General features: G+C 40.1%; 1 protein-coding gene across 2 annotated transcripts in view; it reads left to right on the forward strand.

The window, feature by feature from the left end:
* The window catches only part of LOC117335352 (vacuolar protein sorting-associated protein 18 homolog), a 100,438-nt gene that overhangs the window by 60,017 nt on the left and 14,235 nt on the right, over window positions 1–26,186 (forward strand). For both annotated transcript variants that reach the window (XM_033895288.1, XM_033895289.1), the window contains 6 exons: window positions 4,238–4,378; window positions 5,076–5,207; window positions 5,456–5,540; window positions 9,381–9,508; window positions 11,351–11,472; window positions 11,804–11,921. In XM_033895288.1, the coding sequence (XP_033751179.1) occupies window positions 4,238–4,378; window positions 5,076–5,207; window positions 5,456–5,540; window positions 9,381–9,508; window positions 11,351–11,472; window positions 11,804–11,921 (726 nt within the window). The remainder of the gene's footprint in view (window positions 1–4,237; window positions 4,379–5,075; window positions 5,208–5,455; window positions 5,541–9,380; window positions 9,509–11,350; window positions 11,473–11,803; window positions 11,922–26,186) is intronic.

Genomic DNA, 26,186 nt, shown 5'->3' on the forward strand with positions numbered 1-26,186 from the left:
TCTACATACATCAGTCCTACACTATCTCTAGGAGGCTGACACATACAGCAGCTACTTAAACTCTACATACATCAGTCCTACACTATATCTAGGAGGCTGACACAAAACATACAGCAGCTACTTAAACTCTACATACATCAGTCCTACACTATCTCTAGGAGGCTGACACAAAACATACAGCAGCTACTTAAACTCTACATACATCAGTCCTACACTATCTCTAGGAGGCTGACACATACAGCAGCTACTTAAACTCTACATACATCAGTCCTACACTATCTCTAGGAGGCTGACACATACAGCAGCTACTTAAACTCTACATACATCAGTCCTACACTATCTCTAGGAGGCTGACACATACAGCAGCTACTTAAACTCTACATACATCAGTCCTACACTATCTCTAGGAGGCTGACACATACAGCAGCTACTTAAACTCTACATACATCAGTCCTACACTATCTCTAGGAGGCTGACACAAAACATACAGCAGCTACTTAAACTCTACATACATCAGTCCTACACTATCTCTAGGAGGCTGACACATACAGCAGCTACTTAAACTCTACATACATCAGTCCTACACTATCTCTAGGAGGCTGACACATACAGCAGCTACTTAAACTCTACATACATCAGTCCTACACTATCTCTAGGAGGCTGACACATACAGCAGCTACTTAAACTCTACATACATCAGTCCTACACTATCTCTAGGAGGCTGACACATACAGCAGCTACTTAAACTCTACATACATCAGTCCTACACTATCTCTAGGAGGCTGACACATACAGCAGCTACTTAAACTCTACATACATCAGTCCTACACTATCTCTAGGAGGCTGACACATACAGCAGCTACTTAAACTCTACATACATCAGTCCTACACTATCTCTAGGAGGCTGACACATACAGCAGCTACTTAAACTCTACATACATCAGTCCTACACTATCTCTAGGAGGCTGACACATACAGCAGCTACTTAAACTCTACATACATCAGTCCTACACTATCTCTAGGAGGCTGACACATACAGCAGCTACTTAAACTCTACATACATCAGTCCTACACTATCTCTAGGAGGCTGACACATACAGCAGCTACTTAAACTCTACATACATCAGTCCTACACTATCTCTAGGAGGCTGACACATACAGCAGCTACTTAAACTCTACATACATCAGTCCTACACTATCTCTAGGAGGCTGACACATACAGCAGCTACTTAAACTCTACATACATCAGTCCTACACTATCTCTAGGAGGCTGACACAACATACATCAGCTACTTAAACTCTACATACATCAGTCCTACACTATCTCTAGTAGGACTGACACATACAGCAGCTACTTAAACTCTACATACATCAGTCCTACACTATCTCTAGGAGGCTGACACATACAGCAGCTACTTAAACTCTACATACATCAGTCCTACACTATCTCTAGGAGGCTGACACATACAGCAGCTACTTAAACTCTACATACATCAGTCCTACACTATCTCTAGGAGGCTGACACATACAGCAGCTACTTAAACTCTACATACATCAGTCCTACACTATATCTAGGAGGCTGACACAAAACATACAGCAGCTACTTAAACTCTACATACATCAGTCCTACACTATCTCTAGGAGGCTGACACATACAGCAGCTACTTAAACTCTACATACATCAGTCCTACACTATCTCTAGGAGGCTGACACATACAGCAGCTACTTAAACTCTACATACATCAGTCCTACACTATCTCTAGGAGGCTGACACATACAGCAGCTACTTAAACTCTACATACATCAGTCCTACACTATCTCTAGGAGGCTGACACATACAGCAGCTACTTAAACTCTACATACATCAGTCCTACACTATATCTAGGAGGCTGACACAAAACATACAGCAGCTACTTAAACTCTACATACATCAGTCCTACACTATCTCTAGGAGGCTGACACATACAGCAGCTACTTAAACTCTACATACATCAGTCCTACACTATCTCTAGGAGGCTGACACATACAGCAGCTACTTAAACTCTACATACATCAGTCCTACACTATCTCTAGGAGGCTGACACATACAGCAGCTACTTAAACTCTACATACATCAGTCCTACACTATCTCTAGGAGGCTGACACATACAGCAGCTACTTAAACTCTACATACATCAGTCCTACACTATCTCTAGGAGGCTGACACATACAGCAGCTACTTAAACTCTACATACATCAGTCCTACACTATCTCTAGGAGGCTGACACAAAACATACAGCAGCTACTTAAACTCTACATACATCAGTCCTACACTATCTCTAGGAGGCTGACACATACAGCAGCTACTTAAACTCTACATACATCAGTCCTACACTATCTCTAGGAGGCTGACACATACAGCAGCTACTTAAACTCTACATACATCAGTCCTACACTATCTCTAGGAGGCTGACACAAAACATACAGCAGCTACTTAAACTCTACATACATCAGTCCTACACTATCTCTAGGAGACTGACACATACAGCAGCTACTTAAACTCTACATACATCAGTCCTACACTATCTGTAGGAGACTGACACAAAACATACAGCAGCTACTTAAACTCTACATACATCAGTCCTACACTATCTCTAGGAGGCTGACACATACAGCAGCTACTTAAACTCTACATACATCAGTCCTACACTATATCTAGGAGACTGACACAAAACATACAGCAGCTACTTAAACTCTACATACATCAGTCCTACACTATATCTAGGAGACTGACACAAAACATACAGCAGCTACTTAAACTCTACATACATAGGTTACGTGTTACCGTTTCCACAGCTTTGTAGTTTACAATGTTACTGTATTTAGAGTTTTGTAGTTTACAATGTTACTGTTTGTAGAGTTTCGTAGTTTACAACGTTACTGTATTTAGAGTTTTGTTGTTTACAATGTTACTGTTTTTAGAGTTTTGTAGTTTACAATGTTACTGTTTTTAGAGTTTCGTAGTTTACAATGTTACTGTTTTTAGAGTTTCGTAGTTTACAATGTTACTGTATTGAGAGTTTCGTAGTTTACAATGTTACTGTTTTAGAGTTTTGTTGTTTACAATGTTACTGTTTTTAGAGTTTTGTAGTTTACAATGTTACTGTTTTTAGAGTTTCGTAGTTTACAATGTTACTGTTTTTAGAGTTTCGTAGTTTACAATGTTACTGTTTTTAGAGTTTCGTAGTTTACAATGTTACTGTTTGTAGAGTTTCGTAGTTTACAATGTTACTGTTTTAGAGTTTCGTAGTTTACAATGTTACTGTTTTAGAGTTTTGTAGTTTACAATGTTACTGTTTTTAGAGTTTCGTAGTTTACAATGTTACTGTTTGTAGAGTTTCGTAGTTTACAATGTTACTGTTTTTAGAGTTTCGTAGTTTACAATGTTACTGTTTGTAGAGTTTCGTAGTTTACAATGTTACTGTTTTTAGAGTTTCGTAGTTTACAATGTTACTGTTTAGAGTTTCGTAGTTTACAATGTTACTGTTTTTAAAGGTCTGTAGTTTACAATGTTACTGTTTGTAGAGTTTCGTAGTTTACAATGTTACTGTTTTAGAGTTTCGTAGTTTACAATGTTACTGTTTTAGAGTTTCGTAGTTTACAATGTTACTGTTTGTAGAGTTTCGTAGTTTACAATGTTACTGTTTGTAGAGTTTCGTAGTTTGCAATGTTACTGTATTTAGAGTTTCGTAGTTTACAATGCTATCATTTCCACAGCTTGTAGCATCAAAGAAGAGAGAGAGAGCTAATGTTGTCACCCTTGCGCCGGGATCGGTGTTGGTGTTATTTTTCTGTTTTTGATGCAAGTGTTGATAAGCATATTGATATTTGGTACTAAGGTCCCTGTTATACTCTCCCCTTCCAGAGCAAAACTACAATATTTTTTGGGGAAAAAAACCTGCTTTGGACATATTTTGGACTTAGACAGTTTTTAGTGTTGAGCGATATTAATGCATCACTTTATAATTGTCCTCGGGTACCGGCATTTGACATTAAGGGCCCGGTGGGGCTAAACTATCACATCTCCGAGTTGAACTGAAAGATTTTGGAAAAAACCTGTTTTGTTTACATGTTTTGGACATTATTTGTTATTTATTGACAAACATTAACAAGACCAGCTGTGCTGTTCTACAACAGATTTCTTTTACAGCTTAGTAGTTTACAATGTTTTTAATTTTTTTTTTATATATATCTTCAGGGTAATGAGGCAATACGCTACTTGGAGTTCTGTGTACAAGACATGGAAAACAAAGAACAGGCTATCCACAACTATTTATTGTCACTTTATGCAAAGTTACAACCAGACAAACTAATGACCTACCTACAGATGCAGGGTACAGTAAGTAATTAGGTATAATGTATCTCTACACCCTACAAACTGATGATTATTGAAAGGGATTTCATCAGATGGTGGGCTATTCAAATCGCCCTGCGTCCGTGGTCCGTGGTCCGTCTGTCCGTCTGTCCCTCCGTCCCTCCGTCCGTCCGTAAACAATTCTTATTATCGCTAATCCTCAAAGTACTGAAGGGATCTTTCTCAAATTTCATATGTAGGTTCCCCTTGGTGCCTAGTTATACATATTGCATTTTGAGACCAATCGGAAAACAACATGGCCGACAGGCAGCCATCTTGGATTTTGACAATTGAAGTTTGTTATCGCTATTTCTCAGGAAGTACTGAAGGGATCTTTCTCAAATTTCATATGTAGGTTCCCCTCAGTGCCTAGTTTTTCATATTGGGACCAATCCGAAAACAACATGGCCGACAGACAGCCATTATCGCTAAATCTTAAATTTTATATATAGGTTCCCCTTGTTTGAAAAGTACTAGAGGGCTGTTTCTGAATTTACACAGATTAGTAAGACTTAGAGGAAGGGAAAGGAACCTATAAAGATCATTCAATGGTGGGCGCCAAGATCCCTCTGGGATCTCTTGTTTCTGTTCTCTTTAATTTCTCAAAGCACATCCTTACCAAATGGAATCAGGAGGTACAATGAATAGCTGGTTTAAAGATATAAACATTTTTTATTTACAGGATCCAGAAAGTATCTGTTATGACCTTAAATATGCCCTGCGTCTGTGTGCCGAGCATAACCACAAGAAGGCATGTGTTCACATCTACTCCCTCATGGGACTGTACGAAGAGGCAGTCGACCTTGCCTTGGCTGTAAGTTACTCTTAAGGTCAAGGTCATCCACAATTTCCATCAGTCACACCTATCACTTCCTTTTAATCGAGTAGTTTTCGTACTGCTATGAATTTATCTTTTTAATCAACATTGAATTTAGAACATTCTATAAATACTTCCTTATTATATTGATGGTATTCTTTGGAAGTGATATACAACGTATCTGTGTAAAAAAAGTAAAATGTAAAAAACTGGACATCTTGTAAGTGTTAAATATTTGACTACAGGTGGATGTTGACCTGGCCAAACAACAGGCAGACAAACCAGATGAGGATGATTTGGATCTCCGCAAAAAACTCTGGCTCAGAATAGGTTGGTACATTATACTGACTCAGGATAGGTTAATACAACTACTTTATAGAAACACTGACTCAGGATAGGTTAATACAACTACTTTATAGAAACACTGACTCAGGATAGGTTAATACAACTACTTTATAGAAACACTGACTCAGGATAGGTTAATACAACTACTTTATAGAAACACTGACTCAGGATAGGTTAATACAACTACTTTATAGAAACACTGACTCACGATAGGGTAATACAACTACTTTATAGAAACACTGACTCAGGATAGGTTAATACAACTACTTTATAGAAACACTGACTCAGGATAGGTTAATACAACTACTTTATAGAAACACTGACTCAGGATAGGTTAATACAACTACTTTATAGAAACACTGACTCAGGATAGGTTAATACAACTACTTTATAGAAACACTGACTCAGGATAGGTTAATACAACTACTTTATAGAAACACTGACTCAGGATAGGTTAATACAACTACTTTATAGAAACACTGACTCAGGATAGGGTAATACAACTACTTTATAGAAACACTGACTCAGGATAGGTTAATACAACTACTTTATAGAAACACTGACTCAGGATAGGTTAATACAACTACTTTATAGAAACACTGACTCAGGATAGGTTAATACAACTACTTTATAGAAACACTGACTCAGGATAGGTTAATACAACTACTTTATAGAAACACTGACTCAGGATAGGTGAATACGACTACTTTATAGAAACACTGACTCAGGATAGATTAGTACAACTACTTTATAGAAACACTGACTCAGGATAGGTTAATACAACTACTTTATAGAAACACTGACTCAGGATAGGTTAATACAACTACTTTATAGAAACACTGACTCAGGATAGGTTAATACAACTACTTTATAGAAACACCGACTCAGGATAGGTTAATACAACTACTTTATAGAAACACTGACTCAGGATAGGTTAATACAACTACTTTATAGAAACACTGACTCAGGATAGGTTAATACAACTACTTTATAGAAACACTGACTCAGGATAGGTTAATACAACTACTTATAGAAACACTGACTCAGGATAGGTTAATACGGCTACTTTATAGAAACACTGACTCAGAATAGGTTAATACAACTACTTATAGAAACACTGACTCAGGATAGGTTAATACAACTACTTTATAGAAACACTGACTCAGGATATGTTAATACAGCTACTTTATAGAAACACTGACTCAGGATAGGTTAATACAACTACTTTATAGAAATACTGACTCAGGATAGGTTAATACGGCTACTTTATAGAAACACTGACTCAGGATAGGTTAATACAACTACTTTATAGAAACACTGACTCAGGATAGGTTAATACAGCTACTTTATAGAAACACTGACTCAGGATAGGTTAATACAACTACTTTATAGAAACACTGACTCAGGATAGGTTAATACAACTACTTCTAGAAACACTGACTCAGGATAGGTTAATAGAACTACTTTATAGAAACACTGACTCAGGATAGGTTAATACAACTACTTCTAGAAACACTGACTCAGGATAGGTTAATACAACTACTTTATAGAAACACTGGCTCAGGATAGGTTAATACAACTACTTTATAGAAACACTGACTCAGGATAGGTTAATACAACTACACTATAGAAACACTGACTCAGGATAGGTTAATACATCTACTTTATAGAAACACTGACTCAGGATAGGGTAATACAACTACTTTATAGAAACACTGACTCAGGATAGGTTAATACAGCTACTTTATAGAAACACTGACTCAGGATAGGTTAATACAACTACTTTATAGAAACACTGACTCAGGATAGGTTAATACAGCTACTTTATAGAAACACTGACTCAGGATAGGTTAATACAACTACTTATAGAAACACTGACTCAGGATAGGTTAATACGGCTACTTTATAGAAACACTGACTCAGGATAGGTTAATACAACTACTTTATAGAAACACCGACTCAGGATAGGTTAATACAACTACTTTATAGAAACACTGACTCAGGATAGGTTAATACAACTACTTTATAGAAACACTGACTCAGGATAGGTTAATACAACTACTTTATAGAAACACTGACTCAGGATAGGTTAATACAACTACTTTATATAAACACTGACTCAGGATAGGTTAATACAACTACTTTATATAAACACTGACTCAGGATAGGTTAATACAACTACTTTATATAAACACTGACTCAGGATAGGTTAATACAACTACTTTATAGAAACACTGACTCAGGATAGGTTAATACAACTACTTTATAGAAACACTGACTCAGGATAGGTTAATACAACTACTTTATAGAAACACTGACTCAGGATAGGTTAATACAACTACTTTATAGAAACACTGACTCAGGATAGGTTAATACGGCTACTTTATAGAAACACTGACTCAGGATAGGTTAATACAACTACTTTATAGAAACACTGACTCAGGATAGGTTAATACAACTACTTTATAGAAACACTGACTCAGGATAGGTTAATACAACTACTTTATAGAAACACTGACTCAGGATAGGTTAATACAACTACTTTATAGAAACACTGACTCAGGATAGGTTAATACAACTACTTTATAGAAACACTGACTCAGGATAGGTTAATACAACTACTTTATAGAAACACTGACTCAGGATAGGTTAATACAACTACTTTATAGAAACACTGACTCAGGATAGGTTAATACAACTACTTTATAGAAACACTGACTCAGGATAGGTTAATATGACTACTTTATAGAAACACTGAATCAGGATAGGTTAATACAACTACTTTATAGAAACACTGACTCAGGATAGGTTAATACGGCTACTTTATAGAAACACTGACTCAGGATAGGTTAATACAACTACTTATAGAAACACTGACTCACGATAGGTTAATACAACTACTTTATAGAAACACTGACTCAGGATAGGTTAATACAACTACTTTATAGAAACACTGACTCAGGATAGGTTAATACGGCTACTTTATAGAAACACTGACTCAGAATAGGTTAATACAACTACTTATAGAAACACTGACTCAGGATAGGTTAATACAACTACTTTATAGAAACACTGACTCAGGATATGTTAATACAGCTACTTTATAGAAACACTGACTCAGGATAGGTTAATACAACTACTTTATAGAAATACTGACTCAGGATAGGTTAATACGGCTACTTTATAGAAACACTGACTCAGGATAGGTTAATACAACTACTTTATAGAAACACTGACTCAGGATAGGTTAATACAGCTACTTTATAGAAACACTGACTCAGGATAGGTTAATACAACTACTTTATAGAAACACTGACTCAGGATAGGTTAATACAGCTACTTTATAGAAACACTGACTCAGGATAGGTTAATACAACTACTTTATAGAAACACTGACTCAGGATAGGTTAATACAACTACTTTATAGAAACACTGACTCAGGATAGGTTAATACAACTACTTATAGAAACACTGACTCAGGATAGGTTAATACAACTACTTATAGAAACACTGACTCAGGATAGGTTAATACAACTACTTTATAGAAACACTGACTCAGGATAGGTTAATACAGCTACTTTATAGAAACACTGACTCAGGATAGGTTAATACAACTACTTATAGAAACACTGACTCAGGATAGGTTAATACAACTACTTTATAGAAACACTGACTCAGGATATGTTAATACAACTACTTTATAGAAAGTGTATAATCTTGTTGTGTTAACACTCTGATATATCTAATGTAGTAACAAGGTGTCTGATCATGTTGTGTTTTGATACAGACGTCCAGTAATTAAGTGTTTGTATATCTGTTTTACAGCCCGACATGTTGTTGAGGAGGAGAAAGATGTCAAGAGAGCGATGGAGTTTCTCCATGATTGTGACCTTCTTAAGATAGAAGACATTTTACCATTCTTTCCAGATTTTGTCACTATTGACCACTTTAAGGTAACACAAGCTGTTTGAAATGAGGATTGATTCTGAGCTGTAGAGTTTGGGTAATAATTCCATTAGGAACAGCTTACTGTGGTTTATAAAGGTCAAAAGGCTTGTTGTCACTTCATTGAAAAATACATAGGATTTTCTTGTCTGAAATTTATACTCTATATATTCATCTTGCTCCCTAGGTATTGTAGTGACTTATGACGTTAATAGTCTCCTTCAGTAGATCCGTTATTATATGATATTAGTAGTGACTTATACCATTAATAATCTCCTTCAGTAGATCCATTACCGTATAGCGGGAAATTTTAGCGGGGCTTTAATTTGGCGATTTGGCGGGTCCGTATAAAGATCGCCAAAATTTAACCTGTCACATTTTAACACCGCCAAATAAAAAGAAGCGGAAAATTTCAATTTCGCCAATAGTTGTCAAGAGAGTAGTGACTGGTGCGTAACGTTGGTTGTTGCCTGGCAATTGTCGGCCAAAATGCCGATAGGTACATGTAATATGAATAGCTAGTGAACAACTCTTCACGATACATGTATAGCAATACAAGTATAACATATATCGCATCATAATAATTTTTTTGTGAAAACAAAGCCATCTACCCATACCATTCAATGAACTGATGTTAACACTTTACCTTTAGACTCATTGTTTAACTTACCTGTACATATACACATAATACAATAGATGACCACGACGATATCATACGGTTGATCAAATTATCTTTGTCTGTTGCTTGTACACATACTCATATAAACACTAATTTGACAAATCTACATGTATGTGTTCGTCTGAAATTTTTTGGTAATAGTTTCCAGTTTCGAGACAGAGGATCGATAATACACAAAACACTTAAATTAACATGGATCGGATGTATGGACATAACATAATAATCTATATATACCGGTAGGTAATATACATGTATATGCTCAACGCCAAATTAAAACCCTAGATTTAAGGGAAATCGCTAAATTTTAACCCGTCAAAATTTAACTTTCAGTTTTCATGACCAAATCGCCAAATTTTATGACCGCTAAAATTTCCTGTTATACAGTATTATATGATATTAGTAGTGACTTGTGACATTGATAGTCTCCTTCAATAGATCCATTATTATATGATATTAGTAGTGACTTATGACATTGATAGTTTCCTTCAGTAATCAGTAGGTCCGTTATTATATGATATTAGTAGTGACTTATGACGTTGATAGTCTCCTTCGATAGATAAGTTATTATATGATATTAGTAATAATATTTATAGAACACTAATTTTAGATCTTTGTTGAATAGATTGTATGGAAGTTGTATAGAAAGTAACATCTAACAACTTAACAAATAGTCTGCTAGTTTTACAAGCATTGGGCCAGAGCAGTAATTGTTATACACTAATTTGACAGGATGCCATTATTACATAATTTGACAGGATGCCGTTATTACATAATTTGACAGGATGCCATTATTACATAATTTGACAGGATGCCGTTGTTACATAATTTGACAGGATGCCGTTATTACATAATTTGACAGGATGCCGTTATTACGTAATTTGACAGGATGCCGTTATTACATAATTTGACAGGATGCCATTATAACATAATTTAACAGGATGCCGTTATTACATAATTTGACAGGATGCCATTATTACATAATTTGACAGGATGCCGTTATTACATAATTTGACAGGATGCCGTTATTACATAATTTAACAGGATGCCGTTATTACATAATTTGACAGGATGCCATTATTACATAATTTGACAGGATGCCGTTATTACATAATTTGACAGGATGCTGTTATTACATAATTTGACAGGATGCCGTTATTACATAATTTAACAGGATGCCATTATTACATCCCTGAAAGAGTATAACCAGCATATAGAAGCCCTCAAAGAAGAGATGGATGAGGCCACAGGAAGTGCCGAGGAGATCAGGAAGGAAATTCAAGGCTTCCGTAACAAGTAGGTCCAGGTTTTTGTTGGGTTTGTTTTCTCATTTGACGTACGGTTATGTAGCTATCAAATTTAACATACATGTATTAAAAACAGCCGATGTTACGAGGATCAGAGCCTTAGAAACATACACAAGAAAGCAATCACAGCAGCTCTTGATGAATATCAATATACAAATTTAACTTAGATACTCTTAATGATCTTGTCAAAACACATACATGTTTATGTAGACATTAGTTCTGGTATTATTAGACTTAAATACTTTTTGTTTTGTTTATAACCAAGAAGTCAAATCCTTCATATTCCAAAATTGACAAGATGTTTTGATCCGACCTGACAGGTTTGCATTTGTGAAGTCAGTAGACAAATGTGCTGCCTGCGGTTTCCCTCTAATGACCCGTGGATTCTACCTGTTTCCTTGTCAACATAAATTTCATTCCGACTGCTTAATAGGGGAGGTAAGTGTGGATTAGGACATTATACTAGGGGATGTTAATGGGGGAGGTAAGTGTGTGAATCCTGACATTATACTAGGGGATGTAAATGGGGGAGGTAAGTGTGTGAATCCTGACATTATACTAGGGGATGTTAATGGGGGAGGTAAGTGTGTGAATCCTGACATTATACTAGGGATGTTAATGGGGGAGGTAAGTGTGTGAATCCTGACATTATACTAGGGGATGTTAATGGGGGAGGTAAGTGTGAATCCTGACATTATACTAGGGGATGTTAATGGGGGAGGTAAGTGTGTGAATCCTGACATTATACTAGGGGATGTTAATGGGGGAGGTAAGTGTGTGAATCCTGACATTATACTAGGGGATGTTAATGGGGGAGGTAAGTGTGTGAATCCTGACATTATACTAGGGGATGTTAATGGGGGAGGTAAGTGTGTGAATCCTGACATTATACTAGGGAATGTTAATGGGGGAGGTAAGTATGTGAATCCTGATATTATACTAGGGGATGTTAATGGGGGAGGTAAGTGTGTGAATCCTGACATTATACTAGGGGATGTTAATGGGGGAGGTAAGTTTGTGAATCCTAATATTATACTAGGGAATGTTAATGGGGGAGGTAAGTGTGTGAATCCTGACATTATACTAGGGGATGTTAATTGGGGAGGTAAGTGTGTGAATCCTGACATTATACTAGGGGATGTTAATGGGGGAGGTTAGTGTGTGAATCCTGACATTATACTAGGGGATGTTAATGGGGGAGGTAAGTTTGTGAATCCTGATATTATACTAGGGGATGTTAATGGGGGAGGTAAGTATGTGAATCCTGACATTATACTAGGGGATGTTAATGGGGGAGGTAAGTATGTGAATCCTGACATTATACTAGGGGATGTTAATGGGGGAGGTAAGTGTGTGAATCCTGACATTATACTAGGGGATGTTAATGGGGGAGGTAAGTGTGTGAATCCTGACATTATACTAGGGGATGTTAATGGGGGAGGTAAGTGTGTGAATCCTGACATTATACTAGGGGATGTTAATGGGGAGGTAAGTGTGTGAATCCTGACATTATACTAGGGGATGTTAATGGGGGAGGTAAGTGTGTGAATCCTGACATTATACTAGGGGATGTTAATGGGGGAGGTAAGTGTGTGAATCCTGACATTATACTAGAGGATGTTAATGGGGGAGGTAAGTGTGTGAATCCTGACATTATACTAGAGGATGTTAATGGGGGAGGTAAGTGTGTGAATCCTGACATTATACTAGGGGATGTTAATGGGGGAGGTAAGTGTGTGAATCCTGACATTATACTAGGGGATGTTAATGGGGGAGGTAAGTGTGTGAATCCTGACATTATACTAGGGGATGTTAATGGGGGAGGTAAGTGTGTGAATCCTGACATTATACTAGGGGATGTTAATGGGGGAGGTAAGTGTGTGAATCCTGACATTATACTAGGGGATGTTAATGGGGGAGGTAAGTATGTGAATCCTGACATTATACTAGGGGATGTTAATGGGGGAGGTAAGTGTGTGAATCCTGACATTATACTAGGGGATGTTAATGGGGGAGGTAAGTGTGTGAATCCTGACATTGTACTAGGGGGTGTTAATGGGGGAGGTAAGTGTGAATCCTGACATTATACTAGGGGATGTTAATGGGGGAGGTAAGTGTGTGAATCCTGACATTATACTAGGGGATGTTAATGGGGGAGGTAAGTGTGTGAATCCTGACATTATACTAGGGGATGTTAATGGGGGAGGTAAGTGTGTGAATCCTGACATTATACTAGGGGATGTTAATGGGGGAGGTAAGTGTGTGAATCCTGACATTATACTAGGGGATGTTAATGGGGGAGGTAAGTGTGTGAATCCTGACATTATACTAGGGGATGTTAATGGGGGAGGTAAGTATGTGAATCCTGACATTATACTAGGGGGTGTTAATGGGGGAGGTAAGTGTGTGAATCCTGACATTATACTAGGGGATGTTAATGGGGGAGGTAAGTGTGTGAATCCTGACATTATACTAGGGGATGTTAATGGGGGAGGTAAGTGTGTGAATCCTGACATTATACTAGGGGATGTTAATGGGGGAGGTAAGTGTGTGAATCCTGACATTATACTAGGGGATGTTAATGGGGGAGGTAAGTGTGAATCCTGACATTATACTAGGGGATGTTAATGGGGGAGGTAAGTGTGTGAATCCTGACATTATACTAGGGGATGTTAATGGGGGAGGTAAGTATGTGAATCCTGACATTATACTAGGGGATGTTAATGGGGGAGGTAAGTGTGTGAATCCTGACATTATACTAGGGGATGTTAATGGGGGAGGTAAGTATGTGAATCCTGACATTATACTGGGGGATGTTAATGGGGGAGGTAAGTGTTTGAATCCTGACATTATACTAGGGGATGTTAATGGGGGAGGTAAGTGTGTGAATCCTGACATTATACTAGGGGGATGTTAATGGGGGAGGTGAGTGTGTGAATCCTGACATTATACTAGGGGATGTTAATGGGGGAGGTAAGTATGTGAATCCTGACATTATACTAGGGGATGGTAATGGGGGAGGTGAGTGTGTGAATCCTGACATTATACTAGGGGATGTTAATGGGGGAGGTAAGTGTGTGAATCCTGACATTATACTAGGGGATGTTAATGGGGGAGGTAAGTGTGTGAATCCTGACATTATACTAGGGGATGTTAATGGGGGAGGTTAGTGTGTGAATCCTGACATTATACTAGGGGATGTTAATGGGGGAGGTAAGTGTGTGAATCCTGACATTATACTAGGGGATGTTAATGGGGGAGGTAAGTGTGAATCCTGACATTATACTAGGGGATGTTAATGGGGGAGGTAAGTGTGTGAATCCTGACATTATACTAGGGGATGTTAATGGGGGAGGTAAGTATGTGAATCCTGACATTATACTGGGGGATGTTAATGGGGGAGGTAAGTGTTTGAATCCTGACATTATACTAGGGGATGTTAATGGGGGAGGTAAGTGTGTGAATCCTGACATTATACTAGGGGGATGTTAATGGGGGAGGTGAGTGTGTGAATCCTGACATTATACTAGGGGATGTTAATGGGGGAGGTAAGTATGTGAATCCTGACATTATACTAGGGGATGGTAATGGGGGAGGTGAGTGTGTGAATCCTGACATTATACTAGGGGATGTTAATGGGGGAGGTAAGTGTGTGAATCCTGACATTATACTAGGGGATGTTAATGGGGGAGGTAAGTGTGTGAATCCTGACATTATACTAGGGGATGTTAATGGGGGAGGTAAGTGTGTGAATCCTGACATTATACTAGGGGATGTTAATGGGGGAGGTAAGTGTGTGAATCCTGACATTATACTAGGGGATGTTAATGGGGGAGGTAAGTGTGTGAATCCTGACATTATACTAGGGGATGTTAATGGGGGAGGTAAGTGTGTGAATCCTGACATTATACTAGGGGATGTTAATGGGGGAGGTAAGTGTGTGAATCCTGACATTATACTAGGGGGTGTTAATGGGGGAGGTAAGTGTGTGAATCCTGACATTATACTAGGGGATGTTAATGGGGGAGGTAAGTGTGTGAATCCTGACATTATACTAGGGGATGTTAATGGGGGAGGTAAGTGTGTGAATCCTGACATTATACTAGGGGATGTTAATGGGGGAGGTAAGTGTGAATCCTGACATTATACTAGTGGATGTTAATGGGGGAGGTAAGTGTGTGAATCCTGACATTATACTAGGGGATGTTAATGGGGGAGGTAAGTATGTGAATCCTGACATTATACTAGGGGATGTTAATGGGGGAGGTAAGTGTGTGAATCCTGACATTATACTAGGGGATGTTAATGGGGGAGGTAAGTGTGTGAATCCTGACATTATACTAGGGGATGTTAATGGGGGAGGTAAGTGTGTGAATCCTGACATTATACTAGGGGATGTTAATGGGGGAGGTAAGTGTGAATCCTGACATTATACTAGGGGATGTTAATGGGGGAGGTAAGTGTGTGAATCCTGACATTATACTAGGGGATGTTAATGGGGGAGGTAAGTATGTGAATCCTGACATTATACTAGGGGATGTTAATGGGGGAGGTAAGTGTGTGAATCCTGACATTATACTAGGGGATGTTAATGGGGGAGGTAAGTATGTGAATCCTGACATTATACTGGGGGATGTTAATGGGGGAGGTAAGTGTTTGAATCCTGACATTATACTAGGGGATGTTAATGGGGGAGGTAAGTGTGTGAATCCTGACATTATACTAGGGGGATGTTAATGGGGGAGGTGAGTGTGTGAATCCTGACATTATACTAGGGGATGTTAATGGGGGAGGTAAGTATGTGAATCCTGACATTATACTAGGGGATGGTAATGGGGGAGGTGAGTGTGTGAATCCTGACATTATACTAGGGGATGTTAATGGGGGAGGTAAGTGTGTGAATCCTGACATTATACTAGGGGATGTTAATGGGGGAGGTAAGTTTGTGAATCCTGATATTATACTAGGGGATGTTAATGGGGGAGGTAAGTATGTGAATCCTGACATTATACTAGGGGATGTTAATGGGGGAGGTAAGTATGTGAATCCTGACATTATACTAGGGGATGTTAATGGGGGAGGTAAGTGTGTGAATCCTGACATTATACTAGGGGATGTTAATGGGGGAGGTAAGTGTGTGAATCCTGACATTATACTAGGGGATGTTAATGGGGGAGGTAAGTGTGTGAATCCTGACATTATACTAGGGGATGTTAATGGGGAGGTAAGTGTGTGAATCCTGACATTATACTAGGGGATGTTAATGGGGGAGGTAAGTGTGTGAATCCTGACATTATACTAGGGGATGTTAATGGGGGAGGTAAGTGTGTGAATCCTGACATTATACTAGAGGATGTTAATGGGGGAGGTAAGTGTGTGAATCCTGACATTATACTAGAGGATGTTAATGGGGGAGGTAAGTGTGTGAATCCTGACATTATACTAGGGGATGTTAATGGGGGAGGTAAGTGTGTGAATCCTGACATTATACTAGGGGATGTTAATGGGGGAGGTAAGTGTGTGAATCCTGACATTATACTAGGGGATGTTAATGGGGGAGGTAAGTGTGTGAATCCTGACATTATACTAGGGGATGTTAATGGGGGAGGTAAGTGTGTGAATCCTGACATTATACTAGGGGATGTTAATGGGGGAGGTAAGTATGTGAATCCTGACATTATACTAGGGGATGTTAATGGGGGAGGTAAGTGTGTGAATCCTGACATTATACTAGGGGATGTTAATGGGGGAGGTAAGTGTGTGAATCCTGACATTGTACTAGGGGGTGTTAATGGGGGAGGTAAGTGTGAATCCTGACATTATACTAGGGGATGTTAATGGGGGAGGTAAGTGTGTGAATCCTGACATTATACTAGGGGGTGTTAATGGGGGAGGTAAGTGTGAATCCTGACATTATACTAGGGGATGTTAATGGGGGAGGTAAGTGTGTGAATCCTGACATTATACTAGTGGATGTTAATGGGGGAGGTAAGTGTGTGAATCCTGACATTATACTAGGGGATGTTAATGGGGGAGGTAAGTGTGTGAATCCTGACATTATACTAGGGGATGTTAATGGGGGAGGTAAGTGTGTGAATCCTGACATTATACTAGGGGATGTTAATGGGGGAGGTAAGTATGTGAATCCTGACATTATACTAGGGGGTGTTAATGGGGGAGGTAAGTGTGTGAATCCTGACATTATACTAGGGGATGTTAATGGGGGAGGTAAGTGTGTGAATCCTGACATTATACTAGGGGATGTTAATGGGGGAGGTAAGTGTGTGAATCCTGACATTATACTAGGGGATGTTAATGGGGGAGGTAAGTGTGTGAATCCTGACATTATACTAGGGGATGTTAATGGGGGAGGTAAGTGTGAATCCTGACATTATACTAGGGGATGTTAATGGGGGAGGTAAGTGTGTGAATCCTGACATTATACTAGGGGATGTTAATGGGGGGGGTAAGTATGTGAATCCTGACATTATACTAGGGGATGTTAATGGGGGAGGTAAGTGTGTGAATCCTGACATTATACTAGGGGATGTTAATGGGGGAGGTAAGTATGTGAATCCTGACATTATACTGGGGGATGTTAATGGGGGAGGTAAGTGTTTGAATCCTGACATTATACTAGGGGATGTTAATGGGGGAGGTAAGTGTGTGAATCCTGACATTATACTAGGGGGATGTTAATGGGGGAGGTGAGTGTGTGAATCCTGACATTATACTAGGGGATGTTAATGGGGGAGGTAAGTATGTGAATCCTGACATTATACTAGGGGATGGTAATGGGGGAGGTGAGTGTGTGAATCCTGACATTATACTAGGGGATGTTAATGGGGGAGGTAAGTGTGTGAATCCTGACATTATACTAGGGGATGTTAATGGGGGAGGTAAGTGTGTGAATCCTGACATTATACTAGGGGATGTTAATGGGGGAGGTTAGTGTGTGAATCCTGACATTATACTAGGGGATGTTAATGGGGGAGGTAAGTGTGTGAATCCTGACATTATACTAGGGGATGTTAATGGGGGAGGTAAGTGTGAATCCTGACATTATACTAGGGGATGTTAATGGGGGAGGTAAGTGTGTGAATCCTGACATTATACTAGGGGATGTTAATGGGGGAGGTAAGTATGTGAATCCTGACATTATACTGGGGGATGTTAATGGGGGAGGTAAGTGTTTGAATCCTGACATTATACTAGGGGATGTTAATGGGGGAGGTAAGTGTGTGAATCCTGACATTATACTAGGGGGATGTTAATGGGGGAGGTGAGTGTGTGAATCCTGACATTATACTAGGGGATGTTAATGGGGGAGGTAAGTATGTGAATCCTGACATTATACTAGGGGATGGTAATGGGGGAGGTGAGTGTGTGAATCCTGACATTATACTAGGGGATGTTAATGGGGGAGGTAAGTGTGTGAATCCTGACATTATACTAGGGGATGTTAATGGGGGAGGTAAGTGTGTGAATCCTGACATTATACTAGGGGATGTTAATGGGGGAGGTAAGTGTGTGAATCCTGACATTATACTAGGGGATGTTAATGGGGGAGGTAAGTGTGTGAATCCTGACATTATACTAGGGGATGTTAATGGGGGAGGTAAGTGTGTGAATCCTGACATTATACTAGGGGATGTTAATGGGGGAGGTAAGTGTGTGAATCCTGACATTATACTAGGGGATGTTAATGGGGGAGGTAAGTGTGTGAATCCTGACATTATACTAGGGGGTGTTAATGGGGGAGGTAAGTGTGTGAATCCTGACATTATACTAGGGGATGTTAATGGGGGAGGTAAGTGTGTGAATCCTGACATTATACTAGGGGATGTTAATGGGGGAGGTAAGTGTGTGAATCCTGACATTATACTAGGGGATGTTAATGGGGGAGGTAAGTGTGAATCCTGACATTATACTAGTGGATGTTAATGGGGGAGGTAAGTGTGTGAATCCTGACATTATACTAGGGGATGTTAATGGGGGAGGTAAGTATGTGAATCCTGACATTATACTAGGGGATGTTAATGGGGGAGGTAAGTGTGTGAATCCTGACATTATACTAGGGGATGTTAATGGGGGAGGTAAGTGTGTGAATCCTGACATTATACTAGGGGATGTTAATGGGGGAGGTAAGTGTGTGAATCCTGACATTATACTAGGGGATGTTAATGGGGGAGGTAAGTGTGAATCCTGACATTATACTAGGGGATGTTAATGGGGGAGGTAAGTGTGTGAATCCTGACATTATACTAGGGGATGTTAATGGGGGAGGTAAGTATGTGAATCCTGACATTATACTAGGGGATGTTAATGGGGGAGGTAAGTGTGTGAATCCTGACATTATACTAGGGGATGTTAATGGGGGAGGTAAGTATGTGAATCCTGACATTATACTGGGGGATGTTAATGGGGGAGGTAAGTGTGTGAATCCTGACATTATACTAGGGGATGTTAATGGGGGAGGTAAGTGTGTGAATCCTGACATTATACTAGGGGGATGTTAATGGGGGAGGTGAGTGTGTGAATCCTGACATTATACTAGGGGATGTTAATGGGGGAGGTAAGTATGTGAATCCTGACATTATACTAGGGGATGGTAATGGGGGAGGTGAGTGTGTGAATCCTGACATTATACTAGGGGATGTTAATGGGGGAGGTAAGTGTGTGAATCCTGACATTATACTAGGGGATGTTAATGGGGGAGGTAAGTGTGTGAATCCTGACATTATACTAGGGGATGTTAATGGGGGAGGTTAGTGTGTGAATCCTGACATTATACTAGGGGATGTTAATGGGGGAGGTAAGTGTGTGAATCCTGACATTATACTAGGGGATGTTAATGGGGGAGGTAAGTGTGAATCCTGACATTATACTAGGGGATGTTAATGGGGGAGGTAAGTGTGTGAATCCTGACATTATACTAGGGGATGTTAATGGGGGAGGTAAGTATGTGAATCCTGACATTATACTGGGGGATGTTAATGGGGGAGGTAAGTGTTTGAATCCTGACATTATACTAGGGGATGTTAATGGGGGAGGTAAGTGTGTGAATCCTGACATTATACTAGGGGGATGTTAATGGGGGAGGTGAGTGTGTGAATCCTGACATTATACTAGGGGATGTTAATGGGGGAGGTAAGTGTGTGAATCCTGACATTATACTAGGGGATGTTAATGGGGGAGGTAAGTGTGAATCCTGACATTATACTAGGGGATGTTAATGGGGGAGGTAAGTGTGTGAATCCTGACATTATACTAGGGGATGTTAATGGGGGAGGTAAGTATGTGAATCCTGACATTATACTGGGGGATGTTAATGGGGGAGGTAAGTGTTTGAATCCTGACATTATACTAGGGGATGTTAATGGGGGAGGTAAGTGTGTGAATCCTGACATTATACTAGGGGGATGTTAATGGGGGAGGTGAGTGTGTGAATCCTGACATTATACTAGGGGATGTTAATGGGGGAGGTAAGTATGTGAATCCTGACATTATACTAGGGGATGGTAATGGGGGAGGTGAGTGTGTGAATCCTGACATTATACTAGGGGATGTTAATGGGGGAGGTAAGTGTGTGAATCCTGACATTATACTAGGGGATGTTAATGGGGGAGGTAAGTGTGTGAATCCTGACATTATACTAGGGGATGTTAATGGGGGAGGTAAGTGTGTGAATCCTGACATTATACTAGGGGATGTTAATGGGGGAGGTAAGTGTGTGAATCCTGACATTATACTAGGGGATGTTAATGGGGGAGGTAAGTGTGTGAATCCTGACATTATACTAGGGGATGTTAATGGGGGAGGTAAGTGTGTGAATCCTGACATTATACTAGGGGATGTTAATGGGGGAGGTAAGTGTGTGAATCCTGACATTATACTAGGGGGTGTTAATGGGGGAGGTAAGTGTGTGAATCCTGACATTATACTAGGGGATGTTAATGGGGGAGGTAAGTGTGTGAATCCTGACATTATACTAGGGGATGTTAATGGGGGAGGTAAGTGTGTGAATCCTGACATTATACTAGGGGATGTTAATGGGGGAGGTAAGTGTGAATCCTGACATTATACTAGTGGATGTTAATGGGGGAGGTAAGTGTGTGAATCCTGACATTATACTAGGGGATGTTAATGGGGGAGGTAAGTATGTGAATCCTGACATTATACTAGGGGATGTTAATGGGGGAGGTAAGTGTGTGAATCCTGACATTATACTAGGGGATGTTAATGGGGGAGGTAAGTGTGTGAATCCTGACATTATACTAGGGGATGTTAATGGGGGAGGTAAGTGTGTGAATCCTGACATTATACTAGGGGATGTTAATGGGGGAGGTAAGTGTGAATCCTGACATTATACTAGGGGATGTTAATGGGGGAGGTAAGTGTGTGAATCCTGACATTATACTAGGGGATGTTAATGGGGGAGGTAAGTATGTGAATCCTGACATTATACTAGGGGATGTTAATGGGGGGAGGTAAGTGTGTGAATCCTGACATTATACTAGGGGATGTTAATGGGGGAGGTAAGTATGTGAATCCTGACATTATACTGGGGGATGTTAATGGGGGAGGTAAGTGTTTGAATCCTGACATTATACTAGGGGATGTTAATGGGGGAGGTAAGTGTGTGAATCCTGACATTATACTAGGGGGATGTTAATGGGGGAGGTGAGTGTGTGAATCCTGACATTATACTAGGGGATGTTAATGGGGGAGGTAAGTGTGTGAATCCTGACATTATACTAGGGGATGGTAATGGGGGAGGTGAGTGTGTGAATCCTGACATTATACTAGGGGATGTTAATGGGGGAGGTAAGTGTGTGAATCCTGACATTATACTAGGGGATGTTAATGGGGGAGGTAAGTGTGTGAATCCTGACATTATACTAGGGGATGTTAATGGGGGAGGTTAGTGTGTGAATCCTGACATTATACTAGGGGATGTTAATGGGGGAGGTAAGTGTGTGAATCCTGACATTATACTAGGGGATGTTAATGGGGGAGGTAAGTGTGAATCCTGACATTATACTAGGGGATGTTAATGGGGGAGGTAAGTGTGTGAATCCTGACATTATACTAGGGGATGTTAATGGGGGAGGTAAGTATGTGAATCCTGACATTATACTGGGGGATGTTAATGGGGGAGGTAAGTGTTTGAATCCTGACATTATACTAGGGGATGTTAATGGGGGAGGTAAGTGTGTGAATCCTGACATTATACTAGGGGGATGTTAATGGGGGAGGTGAGTGTGTGAATCCTGACATTATACTAGGGGATGTTAATGGGGGAGGTAAGTATGTGAATCCTGACATTATACTAGGGGATGTTAATGGGGGAGGTGAGTGTGTGAATCCTGACATTATACTAGGGGATGTTAATGGGGGAGGTAAGTGTGTGAATCCTGACATTATACTAGGGGATGTTAATGGGGGAGGTAAGTGTGTGAATCCTGACATTATACTAGGGGATGTTAATGGGGGAGGTTAGTGTGTGAATCCTGACATTATACTAGGGGATGTTAATGGGGGAGGTAAGTGTGTGAATCCTGACATTATACTAGGGGATGTTAATGGGGGAGGTAAGTGTGAATCCTGACATTATACTAGGGGATGTTAATGGGGGAGGTAAGTGTGTGAATCCTGACATTATACTAGGGGATGTTAATGGGGAGGTAAGTGTGAATCCTGACATTATACTAGTGGATGTTAATGGGGGAGGTAAGTGTGAATCCTGACATTATACTAGGGGATGTTAATGGGGGAGGTAAGTGTGTGAATCCTGACATTATACTAGGGGATGTTAATGGGGGAGATAAGTGTGTGAATCCTGACATTATACTAGGGGATGTTAATGGGGGAGGTAAGTGTGTGAATCCTGACATTATACTAGGGGGTGTTAATGGGGGAGGTAAGTGTGTGAATCCTGACATTATACTAGGGGATGTTAATGGGGGAGGTAAGTGTGTGAATCCTGACATTATACTAGGGGGTGTTAATGGGGGAGGTAAGTGTGTGAATCCTGACATTATACTAGGGGATGTTAATGGGGGAGGTAAGTGTGTGAATCCTGACATTATACTAGGGGATGTTAATGGGGGAGGTAAGTGTGTGAATCCTGACATTATACTAGGGGATGTTAATGGGGGAGGTAAGTGTGTGAATCCTGACATTATACTAGGGGATGTTAATGGGGGAGGTAAGTGTGTGAATCCTGACATTATACTAGGGGATGTTAATGGGGGAGGTAAGTGTGTGAATCCTGACATTATACTAGGGGATGTTAATGGGGGAGATAAGTGTGTGAATCCTGACATTATACTAGGGGATGTTAATGGGGGAGGTAAGTGTGTGAATCCTGACATTATACTAGGGGATGTTAATGGGGGAGGTAAGTGTGTGAATCCTGACATTATACTAGGGGATGTTAATGGGGGAGGTAAGTGTGAATCCTGACATTATACTAGGGGATGTTAATGGGGGAGGTAAGTGTGTGAATCCTGACATTATACTAGGGGATGTTAATGGGGGAGGTAAGTGTGTGAATCCTGACATTATACTAGGGGATGTTAATGGGGAGGTTAGTGAGTGAATCCTGACATTATACTAGGGGATGTTAATGGGGAGGTTAGTGAGTGAATCCTGACATTATACTAGGGGATGTTAATGGGGGAGGTTAGTGAGTGAATCCTGACATTATACTAGGGGATGTTAATGGGGAGGTTAGTGTGTGAATCCTGACATTATACTAGGGGATGTTAATGGGGAGGTTAGTGAGTGAATCCTGACATTATACTAGGGGATGTTAATGGGGGAGGTAAGTGTGTGAATCCTGACATTATACTAGGGGATGTTAATGGGGGAGGTAAGTGTGAATCCTGACATTATACTAGGGGATGTTAATGGGGGAGGTAAGTGTGTGAATCCTGACATTATACTAGGGGATGTTAATGGGGGAGGTAAGTGTGTGAATCCTGACATTATACTAGGGGATGTTAATGGGGAGGTTAGTGAGTGAATCCTGACATTATACTAGGGGATGTTAATGGGGGAGGTAAGTGTGTGAATCCTGACATTATACTAGGGGATGTTAATGGGGGAGGTAAGTGTGAATCCTGACATTATACTAGGGGATGTTAATGGGGGAGGTAAGTGTGTGAATCCTGACATTATACTAGGGGGTGTTAATGGGGGAGGTAAGTGTGTTAATCCTGACATTATACTAGGGGATGTTAATGGGGGAGGTAAGTGTGTGAATCCTGACATTATACTAGGGGATGTTAATGGGGGAGGTAAGTGTGTGAATCCTGACATTATACTAGGGGATGTTAATGGGGGAGGTAAGTGTGTGAATCCTGACATTATACTAGGGGATGTTAATGGGGGAGGTTAGTGTGTGAATCCTGACATTATACTAGGGGATGTTAATGGGGGAGGTAAGTGTGTGAATCCTGACATTATACTAGGGGATGTTAATGGGGGAGGTAAGTGTGTGAATCCTGACATTATACTAGGGGGTGTTAATGGGGGAGGTAAGTGTGTGAATCCTGACATTATACTAGGGGATGTTAATGGGGGAGGTAAGTGTGTGAATCCTGACATTATACTAGGGGATGTTAATGGGGGAGGTAAGTGTGTGAATCCTGACATTATACTAGGGGATGTTAATGGGGGAGGTAAGTGTGTGAATCCTGACATTATACTAGGGGATGTTAATGGGGGAGGTAAGTGTGTGAATCCTGACATTATACTAGGGGATGTTAATGGGGGAGGTAAGTGTGTGAATCCTGACATTATACTAGGGGATGTTAATGGGGGAGATAAGTGTGTGAATCCTGACATTATACTAGGGGATGTTAATGGGGGAGGTAAGTGTGTGAATCCTGACATTATACTAGGGGATGTTAATGGGGGAGGTAAGTGTGTGAATCCTGACATTATACTAGGGGATGTTAATGGGGGAGGTAAGTGTGAATCCTGACATTATACTAGGGGATGTTAATGGGGGAGGTAAGTGTGTGAATCCTGACATTATACTAGGGGATGTTAATGGGGGAGGTAAGTGTGTGAATCCTGACATTATACTAGGGGATGTTAATGGGGAGGTTAGTGAGTGAATCCTGACATTATACTAGGGGATGTTAATGGGGAGGTTAGTGAGTGAATCCTGACATTATACTAGGGGATGTTAATGGGGGAGGTTAGTGAGTGAATCCTGACATTATACTAGGGGATGTTAATGGGGAGGTTAGTGTGTGAATCCTGACATTATACTAGGGGATGTTAATGGGGAGGTTAGTGAGTGAATCCTGACATTATACTAGGGGATGTTAATGGGGGAGGTAAGTGTGTGAATCCTGACATTATACTAGGGGATGTTAATGGGGGAGGTAAGTGTGAATCCTGACATTATACTAGGGGATGTTAATGGGGGAGGTAAGTGTGTGAATCCTGACATTATACTAGGGGATGTTAATGGGGGAGGTAAGTGTGTGAATCCTGACATTATACTAGGGGATGTTAATGGGGAGGTTAGTGAGTGAATCCTGACATTATACTAGGGGATGTTAATGGGGGAGGTAAGTGTGTGAATCCTGACATTATACTAGGGGATGTTAATGGGGGAGGTAAGTGTGAATCCTGACATTATACTAGGGGATGTTAATGGGGGAGGTAAGTGTGTGAATCCTG

This window comes from Pecten maximus, chromosome 10 (assembly GCF_902652985.1).
Source record: "Pecten maximus chromosome 10, xPecMax1.1, whole genome shotgun sequence".
Lineage (NCBI taxonomy): Eukaryota > Metazoa > Mollusca > Bivalvia > Pectinida > Pectinidae > Pecten > Pecten maximus.